The following is a 16,302-nucleotide window of genomic DNA, read 5'->3' on the forward strand; positions in this document are numbered from 1 at the left end:
GGGTCTCCAAGCTATATTTGAAAATAAAGCCCTTAAACATTTATTCAAGGTTTGATATGTTTTGGAAATAATGTCTTCATATGTGGCTGTCAAAAATAATAAATAAAAATCATTTCTTAGAAACATAAGGCTTGAATAAACTGCTGGAATCAAATAAACGCCGGCACTATCGGGCCTAGTTTGAAATAAACGCCGGGGGCGTTTAATCGAGAAAATACGGTATGTTGTTAATTAAGGCAATCAATGTATTTTTATTTTCCTTTAGATAAATGATGCAGTTGGCAATTCCTGGCCGTGGTTATACTTTGTCACACTTATCATCTGGGGATCTTTCTTTGTCCTCAACTTAGTACTTGGTGTTCTCAGCGGGTATGTGACCTATTTCCCTAACAGTATAGGTAGTAATGAGTGTAGAGTTCTGATAGCCATGCATTCAAAAAGCTCTAGTCCGTATTAAAAGCTATTTAGCAGTACTTTCATGTGGTATTGTTTGCAATGCTGTATTAGTCCGCTAAAAACGTAAGTCTTTCAGTCTAGTTAAGTCATAGCCATGGCTGCACATACATTTTAGACCTATGTTTTATTTTAGGAAAAGCTATCAGTGCGTGTATATGGATGTGGTTTAATCTAGATTGTGAAACTAATTTTGTTAAATGTTCTTTGTTTTACAGAGAATTTGCCAAAGAAAAAGCAAGGGCGCAAAAAAGTGGTGAGTTTCAAAAGTTTAGAGAGAAGCAACAAGTTGAAGATGCTTACAATGGTTATCTTGATTGGATTACACAAGCTGGTATGTAATTAAATTGTTAGATAGATAAAAATTAAGATAAATTGAAACAAAGTAAATATCGACCATTTTAATTTTTTAACTAAGACGTACATTGCAGCACGGTTGTCCGACAAAACAACAACAACAACAAATAAGTCATACGTGAAACGTTGAAATAAAAGCAACTTTACGACTTATGTACTAAGTTACAACCTCTTAAAGTCTTTTTGCAGCATTGTACTTCCTAGTCGGTGTAATGCATACGAAACAGTAGTCACATGTACACCTTTGTTAAACCTATTTATTTCCTTTGTTATGTTACAGAGGACATTGAAGGTGACAGTGAGAGCGAGAGTGGAGATGAGTCAAAAAGTTCTAGAAAAACTTGTAAGTACATGTAACAATTTAAGTTGAAGTATTTTATTTCTAAGTGTGATTAAGATCTAAATATGCACTAGAGGATGACGTTGTCTCACCTAATTCTTGTAAATGACATTAAACGAAATACAGGAAATTCTACAAAGCGAATTGATATTTTGTGGTTGCTAGAAGTGGATAATCATCTAAATAATGCTACGGCAACGAGAACGTCAAGAAACAAAGAATGACAAAAGGGTTAATAAACACAAAAATGGCTCTTCATGTGCTTTGAACAACTAGGTAGTACTACATATCTTAGCCTTCCTTTTCAAACACAACAACGAGAAATTAGTTTCGTCTCTCTTAAAGTCCAAAAAATCGACCTGCAAAATCTTTTGTCAGTATCTTCAGTTTACCGTCTTTAGGAATCCAAATTTGCAAAAAAATATTTGACATCGGAATTTTTTCGGTTGTATTAATGTTTAGATGATTTTTTTTTTCTAAACAAAACGTGGTCACAATGTCTCTTTTGCACTCACAGCAAGACATTCAAGAGGCGAGGATATTGAAATGATTGACAGAAATGAGAGACAGGACAGTACTACACAAGAAGCTCACCACGGATGGTGCCATAACGAAAAGTAAGACAAATGCTAAGTGGATTTTTCCAATGTTTTCACCGCCTGTTTCTCTTCTTTCCAAATTTCTTGCTGCTACATAAAGAATGTTGTGGGGGTTATAGTGACGTGCACTTAGCATCTATGCGTGTACGTTGTCGTGTTATCATCACCATAAACTAACTAAACTTACTAATAAACTAACTAATCAGGCTAACCGTAGTGCTATTCAAGCTTACTGGTCGCTATTCAGGCTTACTAGAGCGTTATACAGTGAAACCGGAGTGCTTTTCAGGCCAACTAGAGCGTTATTCAGGCTAACTGTAGAGCTATTCAGGCTAACCGGAGAGCTATTCAGGCTAACCGGACGTTATTCAGGCCAACCGGAGCGTTATTCAGACTAACTAGAGCGTTATACAGTGTACCTGGAGCGCTATTCAGGCTAACCGGAGTGCTATATTCAAGCTTACCGGAACGATATTCAGGCTGACTGTAGCGCTTTTCAGGATAACTGGGGTGCTATTCAGGCTAACCGGATTGCCTTTTAGGCTAAGTGGAGCGCTATTCAGACTAACCGGAGCGTTACTCAGGCTAACTGTAGCGCTATTCAGGCTAACCAGGGGTGGCTAACCGGAGCTTTATTCAGACTAACCGGAACATTATTCAGGCTTACTGTGGCGCTTTTCACGCTAACCGGAGTGGTTTTCAGGCTAACTAAGAGCGTTATACAATGTAACTGTAGCGCTATTCAGGCTAACCGGAGTGCTTTTTAGGCTAAGTGAAGCGTTATACAGTGTATAACTGTGTCGCAACTGAAGCGCTATTGAGCTAACCAGAGCGCTATTCAAGCTGACTGGGACGTCATTCAGGCTAACCGAAGGTCTGCAGTGTGCATTTGATGCACCCCACACTCAAACAAAGGAAACAACCATTTTAAATAAACACAACATAACAATTTTATGAAAATAATCTGAACTGGCAGGAGGGAGACCACTTACCGCAGTTGCCTATTTGCAAAGCGTGTCCGAGGAGTTAAAGACTTTAAAACGCGCGACCTCCGGCTTACAAGAGAAGCGCTCTAAACCACCCGGCCTCTTTGCCTCCTGTGTTTCTTGCTTTATTCCGATCCAGGCGGCCGTTTCCGAAGGTCCCAAAAAGTTTCGCACCCGGAAAGCCATAGCAAAACCTCAAACGTTATGATTACACGAGCTGACTTTCTTCACACATTTTTAATACGAACAGAGGTTCCCTTCATACAATGTTTAAGGCCTATGCACTTCTCTGTTTTTAAGATACAGATAACCAAAAATCTCTTTACGTGCATCGAAAAGTTTCCGGGGCTTTCGAGAAACGGACCCCTGCTGACGTCATTGTTTACCTTTTGCCTCGCACGACTTTGCGTAGAGAAGGCATCATGCTATATACGAATTGACTCCAGATGCTTAAAAAACTTGTGAAACTTAATAATAGGCAAAATTTTCAGCTCTTGCGTGTAATACAGTAAAAACCCGCGTGTAAGAACCTACTTTTTTCAGAGTTTGGCAAAACAGGTTATTGTATTATGAGGTACTTATTGACAGTTTAGGCTAAGTAGGTTCTTAATTTCTACAGAGTAGACATTGTTGTTGATCATCAGAAAATAGTATAATAGTATAAAATCATTATAAATATTTATTAATGTGCCCATATTGCCAGAAGTCCAACAACATTAATTGATCAATGATACAGTACTGTTGTTTCATAGTAACAGTTCAAATTCAACATACATTGTGCATTTTGAGGTTCATCATTTAAATTTTCTAAACTCTCGATCACCTTAGTTTTTGGTTTTTGGTAAAAAAATATAAATTAAATAGTTAAACCCCACATATAAGAACCTGTTGGAATTTGTTTGGCTAAACAGGTTCTTATACTTGGGGTACTAAAAAGCAAATTTCTGCCAGAAGGTTCTTAAATCCCTAGGTTCTTACACGCGGGTTTTTACTGTATTGAAGGAGATATTAGCTTTCAAAAACTGCAAAACTTTGTGTGCAAAAGCGCTAATGAGCCCATACATTCTTTGTTAAAGTTTGAGTTTTGAAACCGGCATCACAGAAAAAGTGTTTATTGCCAACGAGTCAGGCCTTCTGGAAGACCAGAAGGCCTGACGAGGCGGCAGATCATAGAGCCGCGAGAAGATTTGTATGTGCGAAAAAAATCTCACAAACGCTCCAAAATGAAGAGTAATGTAAGTAATGTAATGTAATGTAAGGTAGATCGTGACGACACAATGTCTGATGTTTTTTATAGCCAATCTGCTCAGCAGAATCTGTTCAGCACGTGCACACTTTGTTGTAGTTTGCCCAATCAGCGCGCTACTAATTTGGTCAGCGCGTGCATGATGCATTGGCAACTAAAATTCCCAGACAAGATGCGTCTCAGATAACAAAGAGGTTTCAAATCTGTTCGATTGTAAAAGCCAAAATTCCCGAACTAGACATTGAAATACGAAAGAAACTTGGATTAAACTTAATTTCATTTAAGATGCAGGCAAGAAATGCTTTCCAAATCTTCAAAATTTCCAAAGCTTCAAACATTTCGAAGTCATACAAATTTGCATGCGTAATAGGCCTTATTCGTATTCCCCGACGGCCCTGGGGCGAGAGCCTTCTAAACATGAATGCGAGGCTAATGCGGGGTACTTTGCTCGAAATTGGAAAGAAACGTATGGAAAATTGCAACTGGGTTGCCGAAAAACCTTAAAAATTATAAACGCTTTGAGGATCTTGAGCTAGGAGGTGATCTGCAGGCTAGAGAGATACCAGTGTCAATCAGAAAAATTAGAAGAACTGATAGAATTGACCGAGAAGGCTAACAAATTTTCCTTGAAGTAGTCGAATCGGGGGAGTGCAAGTCAGTCATCGAGTCGCAAGGTAATAACCCCATTCTGTTAACGTTTGTTTTGATTGTACATCCGACTTACCAAAGGCAATAGACTTAACTTGGAGAGATTTGTATTGCTATTATTTAAAAAAATAAGAATAAATGTCTGAAGGCATGCTGCGTATTGACTACATATTTTGATCGGCATATTGATAAAAACAACTGAACGAAATGGCGCATTAATTATTTACAAATTCGTTTGCTGTTAAATGCTCTCACTGTTTAGTTAAAAGAATAGCTTTTAATTTCACTGAACTGATTTCTTTCACATTTTGACTGCTATTTTTCTTTGCTGCTGCCAAAACGTCTTTAAAAGAACTAGTAAATTTAATTAATGTTCTCGAACACCGGTACATGCAAACTGGCTAGAAAGACCTAAAAATCACAAGATCTAAACTTCCAAATTCATTTCGCCCCTAAATCATCGAATGTTCGAATAAAAGATAATTTTCTTAGCTCAGTTAAGTGAGAATGTCGATAGTTTAATGATCATTTAATATTCTTTCACGAAAATGGTCTGAAACAGAACTGGATGTTTCAGATTAAAATCTCGCACGCACATCAAGATCGGCAAACTCACTTAATTACAAAGCAATAAAATACAAATTCGTTTTGAAGCTAACTACACACAATTTTTGAGTAAAAGGCTAGATTTTCATTTGGCTCAAGTGATGCTGTTAATCGTTTCACGCTCATTTCATGCTCTTGCAGTGAAAAAAGTTATCACAGCGCTACAGTAGCTATTGTTTAAAAAAATAAACAACTGAGATTGTGTGCGTGATCAAATTTAATATAGCAAGTTCCCTCTTCTGAACCCCTTTCTAAAATAGCAATATAAATATCCTCAAGGAAAGTTTAATCCCTCACTTAAGTCGGATATACACTGAAAGTAAAAATTACAGATTAGCTGGAAACATAACCTGGTGTTGAAGTTTACTTCGCAAGTATTGCTGACTCGAAACCGTTCCCGACGATTCAGTGTAAATTTGTTAGCCTTCTCGGTCAGTTCTACCAGATCTTCTAATTTTTCTGATCGACACTGGTATCCCTCTAGCCTGCAGATCACCGACTAGCTCTAGATCCTCAAAGCGTTTATAATTTTTAAGGTTTTCGGCAACCCAGTCGCAATTTTCCATATGTTTCTTTGCAATTTGTGCAAAGTACCCCGCATTAGCCTCGCATTCATGTTCAGAAGGCTCTCGTCCCAGGGCCGTCGGGGAATACGAATAAGGCCTATTAAGTTAGGTCTGGCTAAGAAAACAACACGGATTTGGTTTCGTGGTGATTTTATGGATCAGAAGAGAGCTATTTAGAGTTTTTTTTTTCGTTTCTCGAATTTAGAAAATAAATGCCCTATACTTCATGTTTTTCCTGGATTGTCCGGCGTTTTTTTCTCGGGCAACCGGGCGTTTAATTTTCCTAAAAGCTGTAACAAAACAACGTGACATTTGAAACGTCACGCATTGTGCGTGATGAATTATTCTCGGAACGGTGGTAGTATAATAAAATAAACTTGTTCCATCTTTGGCCACACAACTTGTTCGATCAGGGATTTACCTTTTAAAACCTCAAATTTTTTGGATACTTATGTGTTGAGTGGATTTTACTGTAGTGTGGGAAGTTTGAATTGATTTGTTTTGACAAATTTTGTAAATGTTTACTTTTTGTTCGTAATTTATTTTCCGAGTTCAGTGGCTCATAGCCACTTTGATTAAGACCCATAGGACTTTAAAACAGCGGAAATCTTTCCAAATAGCGGCATCGAACAACAGTGGCTTGAAACTCTCAAATAAAATGGATTTTACAAAATTTCTCAATAAATCTTCACTACTTTGGTATCATGTAGAACTCCTTTCTCATTTTATTTAGCTTTCACAAAATCGCATTTTATTCCATAAACATTCAAGATATTCAAAGAAAACGCGAAATGTTTATTGATCGGACCAAAATCATAAAGCTTACTTTCAGCCAAACATTTACGATTATCCTCCCTTCTTCTCTCCCGTTGTACTCGTTGGCATTTCTACCGATAGGTACCACTAGTATAAACTGGGCTCAAATTTAAAGCAAAAGTTAATTTTTTTTTCTATATTCAGAATTGATATTTTTGTCGCTTGACCAGAAACTGAAACGCTCTGCTAATGAGGCAAACGTTGTAAACAAGGATAACCCTTAGGCTATTCCTGATTCCCCTTTCTTTATTTTCTATCCCTGCAATTCTTCCCCCCCCTCCCCTTTGCTTTCTCAACGTATTGTCACATATCAAGTTGATTTTTATTTTTTGTTACAGGAAAGTATTAAAGAAGTGGCATCATCGTGCCAGAAGAGAATTGCGTAAAGCTGTCAAAACGCAAGCTTTCTACTGGATCGTTATAGTAGTTGTATTTTTAAATTCACTGACATTAGCGTTGGAACATTATGACCAACCTGAGTTTTTAACTCAATTTTTAGGTAAGTTGATTTCCTTTTCCACAAGATTGACTCAATGTACGTCACATTACATAAAGTTCAGTAAAAAGGAGATTGAAGGGAATGTGTCACTGCTAAATTTAGTCTATTTTTACTTATAAATTTGCCAAGCATATATACTCGCTGTGAAACGTCATGTTAGGGAAGAATTACTTCTATGGATCTATATAAATGACATAAACATATCTTTATTTCAAACAAATTTGTCCCCCAGGCTTTAAAATTAAAAGTTACAAATGAACAAGATTAACTTTGAAAACTCTTCAGCCTTAGCTATCAGTTTTTCAAAAACCCATATCGCAAACTGTTTTAATCATTGTATTTGCTGTGTTATTGAAATGTTCCTGGTTATTTTTATATTTCAGGCAATTTGGCGGCCATTTTCTTAGGTCAAAATTTGGCAAAAATCCGTGACACAGTTCATTTTAAGGAGAGGGGAGGGGCCGGGGGGAGGTGAATAGGGGTATGCAAATCCGCCACTGTTTTCGTTCAAATCCGAATCCGCATTCCTTGAAAACTTTGTGTGGTATAATTCCCCTGTAACAGACAGGAGATATTGTTATGCCAAGTTTCGCTTCATTGCTTGGTATTGCGACAATACCCCCAACATACCGACGAACACAGACCAAAGCGATCCGAATTCGATTAGTAAACACGATCCAAACTTCCTGACATGAAGAGTCCGGAATCCGGGCCAAAATTCTCAGCTAATCGGCGATCCGCTGTATTTTCGAAATCCGCGAATCTGCTCAATGTATCGCTAAAATCCTCAAACCTTGCGCTTTTCAAGGCCAAATTCGTTCATCCGTTTGAATTCGAGTGCTAACCGGAGTCACTGTGTTACATTTGTAGACGCTGTATTTTAATTGTACTATGCCTGGCTTCCCATATATGGGTACTAGCGAATTGTTAGGGAACCTGGTGAAACACTGGGGGGAGGGGGGGGGGAGCTTTTTTTACTTCACAACTACTTTCAACTTGCTTTCTTGATTGGTAAGTTTATTTGCGCGATAAAATTGCGAAAATTAAATGAACAAGTTTCGACAAATTATGCAAAATCGCGAAAATTTAACGCCGCCCTTCCAAAATCGCTATTTCAATGTCGTGAAATTATCATGTTGTAAGGTGAAATGTAACTAAGTCAAAGGTTTTGATGTCCTTTTCACGTCCAATTTGTATCTTTAACTGACAGATATTTGTTATTTTCTCTTTCAGATATAGCGAATAAATTATTTTTAGGAATATTTACTATTGAGATGATTATCAAGATGTACTGTCTAGGATTCCATGGCTATTTCGCGTCGCTTTTCAACAGATTTGACTGTTTGGTAAGTTGGTGATTTAAAACATTACGTTAACTCTTTCGTTACCAAGAATACTAGCTTAAAATTGAAAATGAAAGTTCATTTTGAAATATAATAAAAAACGAATCGTACCACATGGAAGTACCGCTCTCTAGTTTTCATTTGAATGGTCACACACTAGGGTTTCAACCACAGACTTAAACGTTAGAACCACCTTGTACAGCATAATACACAGTACCACATAAAAGTACTGCCCAATTGCTTTCATTTGAATGGTCACACACTAGGGTTTCAACCACAGACGTTAAAGTTAGAACCTCCTCGTATGTACAGCATAATAAACAGTACCACATGAAAGCATTGGCGAGGGCCCCCAAGCCTGCCAGCTATCAAAGTCGATAGAAACCGTTAGCGAGTCTAATATTTTTAGCATAACTGAGTGCATAACCAATATTTTAGACACGAGTCTAGAACATCGATAAAAATGATTTCTACGGCCTTGTTTAAAACTTTTCGGCAACAGTGTATGCAAAATGAAATAGCGCGCGCGCGTTCCATTTTATTTTATTTTAGCATAATTTAGTCGGAGCCAGTGAGAAATGTTCAGAGAATCGTTGGTAGCGTTTGTTTCTTGACATTAAAGTTTTTAAATCTTTCTTCTCAGGTTGTAATTAGTAGTTTGTTGGAGCTGGCCATCACAGAAGCATTGAAACAGCCTCCGATTGGAATCAGTGTTCTTCGATGTATTCGTCTGCTTAGAATTTTTAAAGTAACTAGGTAAGGATTCTTTGCTTTCTTGTTTGCACTACTTACAAAATTTCGAGAGACTGGGATTCAGCGAGTGCGCAAGGATTTCTGGGATTGCTTGGACAGAGAACAAAGTCATGTCTGGTCGAAGAGTTCCTCCACAACAAAAATACTGTAACATGCAATTGATGTGTTCCTATTTACACTTTAAACTTTCCCAGACGAGCTTTTTCTGACAAATAGATGTCTCTTTTCGCGCGTGCATCTGATATCCTGCTCTCTCAAGAGTCGTCTGAGAAGCGTGCCAAAGAATTCCATTCTGATGACGTATCTCTACTAGGATCTCTATAATGTCTCTGATTGGTGCTACTTGGCGCGAAAATTCAAAATCGAGCAACAACCAATCAGAAACACGCTGTAGAGGTACGTCATCAATATGGCGTGTTTACATGATAAAACTGCGAGTTCCATGACTTCGTGATTTCGTACTGCGTTTACATGTTTATACGTGTTTTATCGTCATCCCGAGTTTTTATGACGAAAAATACGCATGCGATATCTATAAAAGTCTACTAAGAGACTGACTTTTTCATACTGAAACGAGTGGTTGTTCATCGTTTACATGTTACTGGCGCGAAGCTTTGTACCGGAACGAAAATCTCGACCCGGTACGGCAGCCAGGGGTGAACTCGCACCGGTATGACTTCGTTCTGGTATGACATTTTGTTCTGGTTTCATGTAAACAAATACAGAGCCACAAGTGAAGAGGGAACCGGGATGAACTTTTACCGGTGTAAAAATCATTCCTGTACTATGTAAAATAACCTTGACGGGGGGATAAAACAAAGCGCGTAAGGGGGCTGTCTAGTCTTAAACTGCATTCAAATACGCTATCAACATTCAGTAACTACGTTCGCGCGAGTAAGTTCAATTTCATTATGATGTCGGAAAAAATTAGCATTAAGTCAGACACTCAAATTAAGAAATTTGCATGTATCAGTTAGGCTACTAATTACGTCAGCGTGACTCGAGGTATGACTTACTTGACTTCAAGACTACATGATTGCATAACTTATTTCGATGTTTGTTTTGTTTCAGGTACTGGAGTTCACTTAGTAATTTGGTGGCGTCGCTGTTAAACAGTATGAGGTCTATCGCTGGTCTTCTGTTGCTTCTTTCTTTATTTATGCTTATCTGCTCACTTCTTGGAATGCAAATCTTTGGTGGAAAGTAAGTGGAACTTTAATTAACCTGGTTTTATTAGCACAAAACTGTTAATTACTTACGCTCGCTCGCTCGCTCGCTTGCTCGTTCGTTTGTTTGTTTGTTTGTTTGTTTGTTCGTTCGTTCGTTCGTTCGTGCGTGCGTGCGTACTTGCTTCCGTTCGTTCGTTCTCGCGTATGTTCGTTCGTTTCGTGCGTGCGTACTTGCGCTCGTTCGCGGGTTCGTTCGTTCGTTTGCGCGTTCGTTTTTTTTCGTTTGTTCGTTTGCTCGCTCGCTAATTCGCTAGTTCACTTGCTCATAAAATAGTAAAAGTACGCTAAGCCACAATCTGCTGGAAAAACTTGGTTCATCTTCTTGATGGTTTCTTTTCCATTTCTGTTTCCTTGTAGGTTCAATATAGATGAAGACCAAATTCCACGCAGCAACTTTGATTCTTTCTGGAGAGCGCTTATCACAGTTTTTCAGGTGAGAAGAGGTCAACAGTCGTTAGAACTGCAAAAATCTATTGATCCCGCGATTAATTATGACTAGGGCTACTAAGTAACGAGCACAATTTCTGTTGCGCACTTGATGCACGTGCCAAATTTCAGAATTCTGATTGGACGAAAAGCCTTAGAAACTCTTCATGCATTTAAAAGAATTTCTTTTGAGAAAGAAGTAAACCTAAATTTTTCAGGTTTTGTACTTTTCAATCTTGGCCATATCGTTTCTTTTTTATTTTTATTGACTTTTCTGTGATTTTGTTCCCCAGAACTTTTTTCCCAAATAAAGACAATTATGTAGGCCGCAAAAAGGGAGTTTTCAAAGACATAGCGACCCCCACCCACCCCTGCATGTTGTTTGATCGTGCTTTAATCTTGCTGCCTTTTCTTGTCAACAGATTCTCACAGGGGAGGACTGGAATGCTGTCATGTATGATGGTATTCGTGCGTGGGGTGGTATTGGAGAGGCAGCCTCAGCTATTGCCATCCTGTACTTCATCTTTCTTGTCGTTGTTGGAAACTGTATCCTTTGGAGACATAACTATTCTGTTTTGAAAACTTTGATGTTTATCTTGAAAAATGCTGTAGTCACTTTTATGGGCCGCTATTTGGGTGGTCTATAAGAAATGTCCCTCTCGAAAATGACCCCACCTGCACCCCTCCCCCGCAAAATTACTGACGCACCCCCTGCCCCAGTATTGAGCTTGTTTAGTTATTGATTTGGTTTCTTTAAAGCTTTTCCTTGCAGTATTCTTACATACATCTAAAATGTTTTAACCACAAAATTCCTGTCCGAATAGAAGCCCACCTCTGCTGCCCCCTCTTCTGTTTGTGGGCCCCTTCTGTACGACTTGATCTCTGTTTCACAATATTATGTTTAGACAGTTTTCCATGTGGTCTTCTCGCGTGCATCTAAAAGTTTATGAACGTTTTGTCCCTTCCTTATAAACCCAGCCACAGCCGTTTTTAAAACGGAAAATAACTCTCCTCCCACTTCCCCTCAAACTCAAAGGCGTTCGACAAAATATAAGCCTAGAAAGCTCTTATTTCGTAATTTTATTATATGTTACCTCGCTGTTGTAAGCAAATTTTTGTGAATTTCTTTTGGTTTTGCCGTAATGTAGCATCACCCCTCCCCTTAAGGGGTGGGTACGGCTACACGAACACCGCTATGCGGTCTTCCTTGACTTTTTTCAGATATCCTTCTTAATGTATTCTTGGCCATTGCCGTCGACAATCTGGCCGATGCCGAGAATTTAACAGAAATGGAAGAAGAGAAGAAAAGAAAGAAGGAGGAAAAGAAGCAAAAGGAAGCCTTGAAAATGAAAGGTTCCATGGAGTCGCAGAGCAAACTGGACCAGGATGGAAATGTGGTGCCCAATCACAGTTCAGCCTCACGGTCAAACATGTAAGAGCTGACGTTTTGTGTGCGAGGAATGGGGAGGTCAATAATGCGACTCCGCTGCAGTCTGAAGAACGAGTAGATTTCGCGCCTTAAAATTTCTTCGAATAAATGGATTGAGCCCGGGTTTTTTGTCAGAGGTGTTGCTAAGCAGCATGACGTAGTACCCTTGTGGCGTCACAATGACGTGTAGCCCTAGTATATATATTGTTAAAAAATAGGTTCCTTGCTGTCTTCAGTCTAAAGCCGTGTTCACACTTTGTGCCCGAGCACTGGAACCTGAGCACCGGCAAAAATAGCGCCATGTTCAGACACAGAAACCAAGCATGGGGGCCGGTAGCGTGGGTACTTGGAAAAATAGTAAGTTCACATTAATTTTAGTGCCCAGCGAGAATCGTACTCGAGTACCGTGTCCAGGCACTTAAGTGTAAACGCAGCCTAATACTTATACCCGGAATTGACTTCTACGTGAAGCTCGTTTCAAGGCTTACTTTTTGTTCGCTTGAGTGTTTAATGCTCAGAACTCAAAGAAATGTCTCATCTTCGAGAGCGAGAGTCACGTTGCAACCAATAAACTTTTTTTCTTTTTCTTCCAGAACATTAGACAAGTCCACGCAAGAACTTCATTCTACAGGAACTTTAAACGGGAATGGTGTTGCAAGAGTAAGTTGAAAACGTTGTTGTGAGCTTCTGTGCTGTTCTTTTAGTCACTCAATTTTGCGTGTCACTTGTTTTTCTCTCTTTCCCCAATAAGATCGTAATGTAAACTAAAGAAATGACCCTCGCAGTGAATTTGTAATAAAAGAAATTGCAAAGAAAGAAGCCCGAAAAATTCAGTTCTTGCTGAATTAAGTTTAAATTGATAAAAGCCCAGCACATCTTTTTCAATCTTTTCATGTTTTTTGCTTATTTTTTGTTGTGGTAGATAAATCAAAAACCTTTTTTTAACAATTAATCCTACAGACAGCGTCCCACACTGACATTGAGGCCCAGTCATCAGACCATTCCGAAAGCGGAGGATCGAAAACTGCCATGAACAGTGAGTTTTGCGGCTTTTGTCCATCCAACGGTGTCTTCATCTTTGCTTTTTTTCTTATCTTTTTTCTTGTTCACTTATGTTTAAAGAGGCTTTGTCTTTACATGTATAATGTGCGCATTATAAATATTAAATTATTAATTATTATTATTATTCCAGATTGAACAGCCACAATTTATCTTGTGTCGCGAGAAACCTAAAAATAATAGCCCATTTTATTGAAAATTTCTCGTTAAAACGAGTTTCCTTGGCTGCGAGTGGCTCGAATGGAAATAGATTGCAACTTGAAAGTTAAAGCTCAACTTTTCAAGTTATTTCCGCGCGTCTTCAAAAATCGACATTTATAGTCGTAGCTTGATTTCTATCCGCTGATTAAGATGTTTTTCATGGGTTAAGTTGCCTACTGGTAATTTCAGAACAGTTTAGACCAAACAGCTGCGAAATCCGTGTGACGCGGCTCCTTTAACGTGTGTGTTTGTCATTTTAGACAACAATGAAAGCGCAAGTGGTTCTTCTACTGTGGATATAGACAAGGCACCCATGCCTCCAGAGTCCGCACTTTTTATTTTCTCGCCAACTAACATGTAAGTATTAGAGCACTTTGCAAATAGTTGCCGCGAAATCGGCACCAAAGTTAAAGTATGCAGCCGGTGTCAAGCGCGGGAAAACATGAAACATGTGTCAAACGCGGGAAAACACATAAACGGTGCCAGGCGCGGGAAACATACAAACGGTGCCATTGCGCGCGGGAAACATGCAACTGGTACCATGCGCGGGAAAACATGCAACCCATGCAAACCGTGGGAAAACAAGAATCCGATTCCAGCTTCGGAAAACATGTGTTAGCCGAGTCACAAAACGAAAACGACCACGTTTTTACTTTTGACAATCAATCGAAAACAGCTGAATTATATTGTTATTGTTCCTTTTCAGAATCCGTGTCATCTGCTACAAGATCGCCACCAACACGTACTTTGTGAATTTCATTCTGTGCCTCATCATAATTAGCAGTATATTGTTAGCGGCTGAAGATCCACTCAATGCTAGTGCAAAGAGAAATCAGGTACGGTCTCTTAAGGCTCAAAAGCTCAAAATAGCAACTCTTTTTTTATTGTCATGCAATTCTCTCGCTGTAGTTCTTGGAACTTGTCAATAAAATTGTTTTCCCTAGTTGACGATTTTCTTTCTCCCTTCCTTTTCTGCTTGACAATGTAAGGCTAATTCAAAATACATTTTACTTGGCAGTTTTATTAGAAAGGGTGGACACGTTTTCGGTTTTATTTTTCGAATTCTACATGAATGCCCGATGATTGGGGCTCGTTACATACGCGACTTTTTTTGCTGTTCAGAAACGCCCCGTAAACAACATTTACGTATTCCAATAAAATCCTTTCTTTAGGAAAATTTGCCTTTTTGTGCAAAAGTAGTCTGTAGATAGCTTTTATGCGTTTACAGGCAAGGCATGGTGCTTATCAAAGCTTTAATCGTTTTGTTGCTAACATACCTTTTTCCTCTCTTAAAGGTTCTCAACTACTTTGACTATTTCTTCACTTCCGTCTTCACTTTGGAGATTCTTTTCAAGGTAACACAAGCTCTATAGGTTTGGGCTGTTAAGTCGCGGGTGGTAAATCTCTGTCACATCGTCCGAATTTTTTTTCTTTCGAAAAGGAATGGTTTGAAGATTTTTATGAAATGTGGACGACTCTTAGATTAATTTTTGTCCTTATTCTCTTTCAGTTTATTGCCTATGGTCTTATTCTTCACAAGGGTTCCTTCTGCCGCAGCGCCTTCAATCTACTGGATTTATTAGTCGTATCTGTTTCTGTAATATCAATCGTCCTAAGGTAAGTCCGACCCGTCCTAAGTGTTTCAAAGTTATGATATAGTTCCTTCGACGAGCCTGTTTGGGTGCGAAATCTTTAGTATAGCGTCACTAAAATGAGTAAATCGGTAAGGTAAGATTGATACTCTTGAGCATTAGAGAATAATTGTAGAATACACCATTTTAGACACCAAACTACAAGAAAAGCATTACCGTGGAATTTCGAAAGTAGTACACCCCGTGTGTAGCGACCAAATGAGAGTTACGGTGGTCTTTCATACAAAGCTTATAATGGTTACGACACCCCATTGTAACTCTAAAAAAACAAGAGAAATTCTAAACCTCTGAAAAACTAGTAGGGAGCATTTGTGAAGCTAACGATGCTTCTGACAGTAACAAACCTCTCAGGAATTTCATTTCAGTTGCGATAATTAATTTTGTCTTTTTTCAGAGATTCGCAGTTTTCTGTGGTGAGAATTCTCAGGGTTCTAAGAGTGTTAAGACCTTTGAGAGCGATCAACAGAGCCAAAGGTCTAAAGGTAAGATAAACAAACCAACAAGCAAAACAAACTACCTGTCCCTCTTTGGTAATTCTTAAGCTCATTTCGTTTCCTTCATATTTCCATATGAATTTCGTTTAACCGTCTCTGTTATTCCTTCATTTCCACAGCATGTAGTGCAATGTGTTTTTGTAGCCGTCAAAACGATTGGGAACATAATGCTTGTCACGATGCTGTTCCAGTTTTTGTTTGCTGTTATTGGAGTTCAGCTATTTAAGGTAAGATTCTGTGCTTATGTATGCAATATGTCACATAAGTAGATATGCTTCTTTCAGGCCCTGTCCACACTGATCCGGGTAAATTTGATAACGCATCTTTTTTTTCTCTGGATAGGCCAACCGTTGAAAACGCACTTGTGTGGACGGCGAAAACGGGCGAAAAGTCTTGTGATCTCTGTCAAAACAAAAGGTTTATTAGCTCTACAATAGCTCTGTGCATGCGTTGCAATGATACGTGCGATGAAGCGTATCGTTTTCAAATTTATCCGGATTAATGTGGACAAGGCGGGGGGGGGGGGGGGGGGTACTCCGGGATCAAAGTGACGGGGTTGATCGAATGGAGGCAAAACTCAGGACCCCAAAAAATCCCTAA

General features: G+C 38.8%; 3 protein-coding genes across 4 annotated transcripts in view; 1 reads left to right on the top strand and 2 right to left on the bottom strand.

Moving 5' to 3' along the window:
* Positions 1–16,302, bottom strand: part of LOC144629091 (uncharacterized) — a 209,956-nt gene that overhangs the window by 188,589 nt on the left and 5,065 nt on the right. The gene's annotated exons all lie outside the window — the stretch shown is intronic.
* The window catches only part of LOC144629195 (mediator of RNA polymerase II transcription subunit 20-like), a 316,942-nt gene that overhangs the window by 185,801 nt on the left and 114,839 nt on the right, over positions 1–16,302 (bottom strand). The gene's annotated exons all lie outside the window — the stretch shown is intronic.
* LOC144628964 (voltage-dependent L-type calcium channel subunit alpha-1D-like) overlaps positions 1–16,302 on the top strand; it is a 41,880-nt gene that overhangs the window by 8,018 nt on the left and 17,560 nt on the right. For both annotated transcript variants that reach the window (XM_078487096.1, XM_078487097.1), the window contains exons 8-26: positions 266–369; positions 672–787; positions 1,091–1,153; positions 1,668–1,767; positions 6,956–7,116; positions 8,350–8,462; positions 9,103–9,215; positions 10,284–10,415; positions 10,799–10,874; positions 11,290–11,413; positions 12,089–12,299; positions 12,890–12,956; positions 13,257–13,332; positions 13,817–13,913; positions 14,263–14,392; positions 14,852–14,911; positions 15,067–15,173; positions 15,603–15,690; positions 15,822–15,929. In XM_078487096.1, the coding sequence (XP_078343222.1) occupies positions 266–369; positions 672–787; positions 1,091–1,153; positions 1,668–1,767; positions 6,956–7,116; positions 8,350–8,462; positions 9,103–9,215; positions 10,284–10,415; positions 10,799–10,874; positions 11,290–11,413; positions 12,089–12,299; positions 12,890–12,956; positions 13,257–13,332; positions 13,817–13,913; positions 14,263–14,392; positions 14,852–14,911; positions 15,067–15,173; positions 15,603–15,690; positions 15,822–15,929 (2,046 nt within the window). The remainder of the gene's footprint in view (positions 1–265; positions 370–671; positions 788–1,090; positions 1,154–1,667; positions 1,768–6,955; positions 7,117–8,349; positions 8,463–9,102; positions 9,216–10,283; positions 10,416–10,798; positions 10,875–11,289; positions 11,414–12,088; positions 12,300–12,889; positions 12,957–13,256; positions 13,333–13,816; positions 13,914–14,262; positions 14,393–14,851; positions 14,912–15,066; positions 15,174–15,602; positions 15,691–15,821; positions 15,930–16,302) is intronic.

The sequence above is a fragment of the Oculina patagonica genome, chromosome 10 (genome assembly GCF_052425735.1).
Source record: "Oculina patagonica isolate OP01 chromosome 10, crgOcupat, whole genome shotgun sequence".
Taxonomy (NCBI): Eukaryota; Metazoa; Cnidaria; class Anthozoa; order Scleractinia; family Oculinidae; genus Oculina; species Oculina patagonica.